This window comes from Cibotium barometz, chromosome 15 (assembly GCF_041138505.1).
Source record: "Cibotium barometz isolate CiBa-2024 chromosome 15, ASM4113850v1, whole genome shotgun sequence".
Lineage (NCBI taxonomy): Eukaryota > Viridiplantae > Streptophyta > Polypodiopsida > Cyatheales > Cibotiaceae > Cibotium > Cibotium barometz.
Window position 1 is genome coordinate 8214324 of NC_141060.1, and position 9186 is coordinate 8223509.

At 38.8% G+C, this 9186-nt stretch overlaps 1 protein-coding gene across 1 annotated transcript; it reads left to right on the forward strand.

The window, feature by feature from the left end:
• The first annotated feature begins 397 nt into the window (after positions 1-397).
• LOC147630926 (uncharacterized) lies at positions 398-2764 on the forward strand. The gene is made up of 6 exons (XM_086808989.1): positions 398-491; positions 628-725; positions 914-1028; positions 1819-1943; positions 2089-2162; positions 2689-2764. Exons 1-6 carry the CDS (start codon positions 398-400, stop codon positions 2762-2764), a joined length of 582 nt encoding a protein of 193 aa, XP_086665115.1.
• Positions 2765-9186: the final 6422 nt, after the last annotated feature.

Genomic DNA, 9186 nt, shown 5'->3' on the forward strand with positions numbered 1-9186 from the left:
GTATTGTTTATATTTAACCCTCGAATCTAAATGTGATCTATTTATTGTTTATATTTCACACAAAATGAAATTATGCTCACACTTGCGGCCTTCGTCAAACTAGAGCGCATCGTTCTCACAAAATGAAAGAAATTAATATAATATGGCTCACACCTCTCTATATAAGAGTTTTGTGGGGAGCAGGCGCAAGACAACATTGCGTTTCTTATGAGCGGCGAAGCGTTTAATTCCTTGTCTGTGTACATGGCGTTGCTTTTTTCATCAATTACTTGTAGTTTTTTTTTGGGGGGTTACCTTTTTATACTGAGGTTTTTGTACCAGCTTAGCTTCCTGGTATCACAAGACTAACGTCCTTAGGCAGCTTGCTTTCTCGCAGGATAGCTAATTAGAAGAAGCTATGGAGGCTTGGGTGTACAATCCCGCAGATGATGACCGCAGGCTTCCTCACAAATACGTGCCTAATCGCCCAGTATCAGAGGAACACTTGAAAGGTGACATGTTTCGTCAAGTTTAACTCTTTTCGTTCAGTAAGCTTAACAGTCAGCTTGTTTGCTGCGTTAAAGATTGCGTCATGATGCTCAAGGCCTAAGGGAGGTTTTACTCTTTGTTAATTTAATTTTCGTGTAGAACTCGGCGTCTTACATTGGAAAATAGATGTTGACTGCAACTGGGAGACAGACCCTACGCTCGAGAGAGTAAAAGGCGACCATGGCTACGTTTATTGGGTAATCAGCTTGTTATTGCAGCTAGCAATAATTAATCGTTTGGTATTTGATTCCTATGATATGGCATTATAAAAACGCAGTACTAGTGCAGCTTACTAATGCAAATGAAGGTGACGACTACTACTACTACTGCATGCATGCATGCATATGTGATATGATTTTGGTTTGTAATTACTACCATGATGCAGGAGACGATAACTGTAGCACCTGGCGTTATGGACAACTTTGAGCAGAAGACTGAACACTTCTTTCAGGAACATCTGCATCCCTATGAAGAAAGCCGACTTATCCTTGAAGGCCGTGGTAAATCAAATCAGTCACTTTATTTGGTCATGAAAATCTTCGATGATATTGCATAATTATTGATTACCCCTTCCTACATGTACGACGCGCCGACCAACGTCAACCCTATTGGCTCCCAAGCAACCCAAATTCCGGTCAAGTAGCTGTCAACGACGTTCATCTTCTTGCATATATACGTCGCCCTCCTCCACTGTGCTGTGCTGCAGTGGGCAACTCACGGAACTTTATCTACCACCAGCGCCTACCTATGTCATGATCATGGTGGTGTGGTCACACATCCCATCAACGTATGATTTGTGGTGACTCTGCACTCACACCTCAGGCAGCGAAAATGTATTTCAACATTGCATGACTTGCTGATAGCTTGCTCCTCCTCCTCCTCCAAAGTCTTGGAAAGGGAACGATATGCTACAAGGGTAGAGCTACGAAGGTAGGGTCTCCGTCTTGCTCTCTCATGCGCAACGCAACACCGAGCAGCATTAGCATGAGAAGACGAAGTGTGCGTGTGCGAGGATTTGGGCGAAACAAATTTGGGCATGATGATGTTCCGGAAAGAAGACTTGAAAGCAAGAAAACGCGAGGAGGAGGGTAGCGAAGCATCGGCACCATCGTCGAGCAGATATTCAAATTAGGCTTCAATATGCAAACTACAAACCTAGGCTTGTTTTTGTGTAATGTTATATATATATATATATATATATATATAGATAACCTGGTATGTGTAGCATTGCACTTATAACTAGGAAGTGCAGCTAAGCTAATGCTAATCATATCTAGCCTTTCTACGTAGGTTATTGGGACATAAGAGATTACGATAACAGCTGGATAAGGTTTACTGTCAAAAAGGGAGATATGATTACCTTGCCGCCAGGAATGTACCATCGATTCACGCTCGACACCGAAGACTACATTAAGGTACATATGATTATCTTTTTGACTCGCGGCGCGTAAATACTAGGATCAACCAATCCTTGATCTTTGCACACACTCCTTGATCATATTCCCTCACTATTATTTCGGTTTCATTAATCTTAATCTACCAATTACCTTACCAACGCAGGCAGTTCTTCTATACACAGAGGTTCCCACGAGGATCGATCTTCTTAAACCTGATGGAGATGAGATAGAGTCGAGGTAAATTTATCATCCTCTCTTTCTCTCTTTGTAGGAGGAGTGATGGGCTATCATTTTTATGTACTATGAAGCGAATGTCTTGGTAACACTCTAATCGGTTCAGGAGCTTGTTATAATCTGTCTGTATTCTTCTTGTTACTATCAGTCACCTCCTTGAACTTTTCACACAGACTTTAGATGAAGTGAAACTTATCTCCAATAACTAGTATTCATTCCTTCCTCTATTTGGAAAAAAAAAACATTTTTAGATTAAGTGAGACTTATCTCCAGCTAGTATTCCTCTCTTTTTTTTTTTCAATAACATGTTTTTACAAAGACAAGACAATCCACACCCATGAGTAGGTAGTCTTGCATTATCATGATATATCTACTTTAAATATTTTCATAACTTGGTTTTCCTTCACAAAGAATTTATCTTTCGTATACGCATGTATATAGTGAATTGTTGGTTTTGCATCATCATAATCTGTTGTTGACGGTGTTGCAATGTCTCTAACTATTAACAGGCTTTTGGTTGAATTTACAGGAAAGAGTATGTGGCCAATGTGTTGAGCAATCCTAGTGCAATGTTTAGGTCGATAAACTCGACACTAGCAATGTGATAAGAGATCATTAAGCACGCTACAAGCACGAATTCATAGACAATACATTTTGTATCAGAAGCTAGCTTCGGATTTCTTTGATGGAGTTAATTAAGAGAGGAGGAGGAACAATATAGTTGGCTTCTGCTCTTGTAGTATGAAGATAGAGAATCTTGCCCATTTTTTGGATGGCCTCTTTTTTGATTCATGAATGTGGTTTAGAATTTGGTTTGTTTGGAAAAGAAAGATGCTTTTATAGAGTTGAAAAATGGTTCACGGTAGATGCTCTTCAATCATCCTTCTTGTGGTTTTTATGTTTTAAAAAAACATTGTTCTATCTACACTCTTCTTTTTTTTGTTGTACGTATTTCTTTTTTTGTTGTGAATAAAAGTTTTCCTAATGGTCATCTCATCTCCTAATCCTGCCATTCTCAATAGAAAATGGAAATCCAGAGTTGATTATAAGATAACTTACAATTTCTTTTAAAGAATAGACATTCTAACAATGGTGTTCTACATCCCATAATGAATAGGCAATCTTTGATGAGTTTTCTTTGTGTGTATGCATGTGTGTGTTCATTTGGCTTACCTAGGATATTTAAAAAAATCTTATCATATTTTGAGTTTGAAGGTATTCTTGGTTAGAAATTATAATAATTACATACAAATAAACACAAGTAGGCCAAGAAATTTGTACATTTATTATTACCAGATGTTTTGAGACAACTTAAGTTATGTATGCCATTCGAAAAAGTTTGTTTTGTGCATAACAAAGGTCATTTATTTATTTTTACGAATTTAGAGGTTGCCAAATGATAAAAGATAAAGAAAGATGAGCTAATTCAAGAAGTGTTTCGCTATTATTTATTTGCACCAATTTAGGAGTTGCAATGTGATACAAGATATAAAAAGTTGAGCTAATTTAGGAAGTGTTTTGCTATTAAGTTGAGGAAAGGTGATTATCAAACATAAGATTTCTATAAAATGTTAACACTAGTTTGTAAGGAAAAAAATTCATTTGTTGTTTGTGGATTCAATAGTGAGTTTTTTTCTCTCAAATAAATTCCTTCTAGGAGATCTTACTCTTTTTTAGATCAAATAAGCTCCTTTTTTGAGATTCTACGAACTCAATATGATAGTCGAAAAAAATCTCAAACTTCAAAAAGTTTAAGAAGCATACATATCATTGAGGCTCTCTCGGATCCCATGTGGCCATTAAAAACAAGCCCTACACATGAGTAAAAAAACTGTTAACACAAACTAGCATGCTCGCTCTGCTGGTAGTGGTGTTAATGGAAAACCCAAATACACAACACTCCTAACAAGAAGCTAGCCATATGAAGAGTACTCTCCTTTTGTGTGTCGTGGGGGGGAACTTCGTAGCTTATCCACCATCTCATGGAAGAGGTAACCACACGAATGCACGCTAGCAATTGAGAAGACCAACCTCTCACTGTCACATCGTAAAAGTTGTCTTTGTAGCGCTTAGCACTCCCCATTGTTGCAAGACCTTGCTCCATTGTGCAAGACCATAGTTCACTCTCACTCTCTCACTAGCAAAACATGGCAAGACCGAGAGCAAGAGGAAAAAACTCTCACACAAGCACTACCAAGAGGACAAGACGATAGGGTAGAAAGCTAGAGAACAAGGAGCAAGAGCACACTTTCAATCAACACTCAAGGAGGGAATGTCCCTTTTCTCGTTAGTTAAAGCCACTTATATACATGTCACTTACTCACCACGAGTATTCACACTCACTTGATAAAAGATAAAGAAAGATGAGCTAATTCAAGAAGTGTTTTGCTATTATTTATCTGCACCAATTTAGGAGCTGCAAGATGTAAAAAGTTGAGCTAATTCAGGAAGTGTTTTGCTATTAAGTTGAGGAAAGGTGATTATCAAACATAAGCTTCTATAAAATGTTTAACACTAGTTTGTAAGAAAAAAAATCATTTGTTGTTTTTGGATTCAATAGTGAATTCATTTCTCTCAAATAAATGCCTTCTCGGAGATTCTACTGTTTTTTCGATCAAATAGGTTCCTTCTTCGAGATTCTATCAACTCAATATGGTAGTCAAAAAAAATGTCAAACTTCAAAAAGTTTAAGAAGCATACATATCGTTGAGGCTCTCACGGGTCTTTCACAACATGGCCAATAAAAACAAGCCCTACACATGAGTCAAAACAAGTGATAACGTAAACTACCATGCAGTCACATGAAGAGTACTCACGTTTTGTGTGTCATGGGGAACTTCATAGCTTATCCACCATCTCAGGGAAGAGGAAACCAAACGAATTCACGCTAGCACTTGAGAAGACCCACCTCCCGCTTTCACACTGCAAAAGTTGTCTATGTAGAGTTTAGCACTCCTTGTTGTTACCCAAGGCCATGCTCCACTATGTAAGACAATAGTTCACTCTCACTCTCTCACTAGCAAGACTTGGCAAGATCAAGAGGGCAAGAGGAAAAGACTCTCACACACACTCACTCTCACAGAAGCACTACCAAGAGGACAAGAGGATATGGTAAAGAGCTAGAGGAGAAGGAGCAAGAGCACACTTTCAATCAGTAGACAAGGGAATGTCCCGTTCTCATTAGTAAAAGTCACTTATATACATGCCACTTAATGGCCACGGGCATTTACATTGACTTTAGTTAGGTGCCAAACACTAAAAAAGTGAACTAATGGGAATTAACTAGAGATCTCCCATGAAGTGCATAGGAAGATTTCCTTTGTACAACCCATGCCATCCCCATTGAGTATAACATAAAGTGCAAATGCAAGATTAGTGTATGCTACACACATCTAAAATCAAGCTTTGGGTAGACATTGCATGGTTTAGGCGACCAATTGATAGTTCTTGATGTCCGTGGTGGCCATCCCTTTTTAACTACAAACATCCAAGCCCTTTTCTTAGCTCTTCCATAAGCTAGATATGTCTTCTAATCTCGTTGTTTGTTGATGATGACTTCTCCATTATTCATTGTGTACAAGGCCTTGACAAGATGCTTTTGGTGGTTCCCATTAACCTTAGGTTAAAAGAAACATGTAGGCCAAGTTCATAATGGGAAGAAGCCCACGTTGACGTGGGCTGCTTCCCAATGGTGTGGCCTTGGACTACACTTGGCTTTGCTACCATGGATATAGACATGCACATAGACTTGCACCAATACATTGTTTGAGGTAGAAGATACATGCACATAGGTATACATGGAAAATTCCTAAGCAAGAATACTGTTTAAGCAACTCTTTTAAGGTAGTTCCTTGATGATGAGGGTTTTTATGTGGAGGGTTTCTATGTGCAAGAATTGTACATAGAGTTAATGTCTATATCCAATAATAGGCTAACCATATCAAGGCCAAGGCCATAACCATTTGAAAAGAATAGTGCCATATGTATCCACAATGTTGAAGGACTAATTAGACTGATTAACTACATGGTTGTTGGGTGTACTCAGTATCTTTTTGGGGAGTATATTTTTACTCAATTCAAAAAGAGCCTGCCAGTTTTTTGCATGTATTTTTATCACTATGCAGGTCGTGGTACTCTGGGTTGGATGATTGGTTTGATGGGAAAGCCCAAAACAAAGGCTATACTCACTATCTATTTGGGGAGTATATTTTTATTCAATTCAAAAAAAGCGTGCCAAATTTTTGCATGTATTTTTATCACTATGCAGGTCATGGTACTCTAGGGTGTATGATTAGTTTGATGGGAAAGTCCAAAACAAAGGCTAGACAAGCCATGTGTAGGCCATGTGTAGGCCAAGGGGAAATCGAAACCTAAGCCATATGAAGGCCATCGCCAAAACCACTATGAAGCACCATGCGTCGATGCAGGCTATTTCCCAATGGTTTTGGCTGCCCTAGCCTTCATATGGCTTGGCTACCCTTCATATAGACTTCACATCTAGTGGCCCTTGGCTACCCTTCATATTGACTTCACATCTTGTGGCCCTTGGCTACCCTTCTCACTATGCCTCCTACCCATATTGGAGGCATGACACCAAACATTTTGGGGGTGCCAATACAAATGGGTTGTGAGAGATGTGGCTTAGTGCAATATATATAAGAGTCACTCTTCTCCAATTTAGGTAAGATGAGCTAATTCAAGAAGTGTTTTGCTATTATTTATTTGCACCAATTTAGGAGTTGCAAGATGATACAAGATGTAAAAAGTTAAGCTAATTCAGGAAGTGTTTGGCTATTAAGTTGAGGAAAGGTGATTATCAAACATAAGCTTTCTGTAAAATGTTTAACACTAGTTTGTAAGAAAAAAACATTTTTTGTTTTTGGATTCAATAGTGAATTTGTTTCTCTCAAATAAATTCCTTCTATGAGATTCTACTCTTTTTTGGACCAAAGAAGTTCCTTCTTCGAGATTGTATCAACTCAATATGGTAGTTGAAAAAAATGTCAAACTTCAAAAAGTTTAAGAAGCATACATATCATTAAGGCTCTCACGCGTCTTTCACAACGTGGCCAATAAAAACAAGATCTACACATGAGTCAAAACAAGTGTTAACGTAAACCACCATGCTTCTTGCTCTAGCAGTGCCAAAGAAAAACCCAAATACACAACACTCACTAATAAGAAGCTAGCCATGTGAAGATTACTCACGTTTTGTGTGTCATGGGGAACTTTGTAGCTTATCTGCCATCTCATGGAAGAGGAAACCAAACGAATGCACGCTAGAACTTGAGAAGACCCACCTCCCACTTTCACACCACAAAAGTTATCTATGTAGAGTTTAGCACTCCTCGTTGTTACGCAAGACCATGCTCCACTATGCAAGACAATAGTTCACTCTCTCTCTCACTAGCAAGGCTTGGCAAGATCAAGAGGGCAAGAGGAAAAGACTCTCACACACACTCACTCTCACACAAGCACTAGCACGAGGACAAGAGGATATGGTAGAGGTAGAGGAGAAGCAGCAAGAGCACACTTTCAAATAGTAGATAAGGGAATGTCCCTTTCTCATTAGTTAAAGTCACTTATATACATGCCACGTAATGGCCACGGGCATTTACATTGACTAGAGGTCTCCCATGAAGTGCATAGGATGATTGCCTTTGTACAACCCATGCCATCCCCATTGGGTATAACAAAAAGTGCAAATGCAAGATTAGCACATGCTACACACATCTGAAATCATGCTTTGGGTAGACATTGCATGATGTAGGCGACCAATTGATAGTTCTTGATGTCCGTGGGCCATCCCTTTTTAACTGCAAACATCCAAGCACTTTTCTTAGCTCTTCCACAAGCTAGATACTAAGATATGTCTTCTAATCTTGTTTGTTGATTATGACTTCTCCATTATTCATTGTGTACAAGGTCTTGACAAGATGTTTTTGGTGGTTGCCGTTAACCTTAGGTTGAAAGAAACATGTAGACATGGCATGAAACCTATGAGATGGAACATGAGCTTACTTGCGTAAGCCTAAGGATACCTAATATTATACTGGGGTGCCAAACACTAAAAAAGTGAACTAATGAGATATAATTAGAGATCTCCCATGAAGTGCATAGGATGATTGCCTTTGCACAACCCATGCCATCCCCATTGAGTATAACATAAAGTGCAAATGCAAGATTAGCACATGCTACACACATCTATAATCATGCTTTGGGTAGACATTGCATGGTGTAGGTGACCAATTGATAGTTCTTGATGTCCGTGGCCATTCCTTTTTGACTGCAAACATCCAAGCCCTTTTCTTAGCTCTTCCACAAGCTAGATATGCCTTCTAATCTCGTTGTTGATTATGACTTCTCCATTATTCATTGTGTACAAGGTCTTGACAAGATGTTTTTGGTGGTTCTCATTAACCTTAGGTTAAAAGAAACATGTAGACATGGCATGAAACCTATGAGATGGAACATGAGCTTACTTGCATAAGCCTAAGGATACCTAATCTTATACTATGTGATCACTATTATCGACATGCCTTTTTGACGTCTTTTTTAACAAAAAATGAACATGTAAAAGAACCCCAAAAGTGTCAAAATTCACGTTAAAAACCATCAAGGTAGACACACCACTTACACACCCAATATGAAATTGCCTTTTTAATAGATTCGGTTGTCTTTAAAAAAAATCTTTCAATGAAACTATAGTATTACTGATCATAATCCTCCAAAATATCTAGTCCATTGTTTTACAAAAATTATCATCAGGACTCTTCGTAGACCCAACTGGTCAACCAACGAGATCCAATATCAAAATCCAATTCACAAAAATAATTTCCTTCCAGTTCATTTGAATCTTCCTCGACATACGCATGGGTGTCCTAGCAACCGCGAGCTCGTGCATCACCTGGTCAGAAACCTCTAGGATCCTACTTAGGCGTCCTATCATTTTACTCAGGGACCACTTCGTCGGTCCTCGCCCATCATATCAGAAGCGCACCATTTTAACCATACCGAGGCTGTCAAG

Coding starts and splice junctions, on each gene's coding strand:
- LOC147630926 (XM_086808989.1), top strand. CDS start 398: ATGGAGGCTTGGGTGTACAATCCCGCAGATGATGACCGCAGGCTTCCT. Junction 1,029..1,818: donor ACTTATCCTTGAAGGCCGTG/GTAAATCAAATC, acceptor CTTTCTACGTAG/GTTATTGGGACATAAGAGAT. Junction 1,944..2,088: donor ACACCGAAGACTACATTAAG/GTACATATGATT, acceptor TTACCAACGCAG/GCAGTTCTTCTATACACAGA.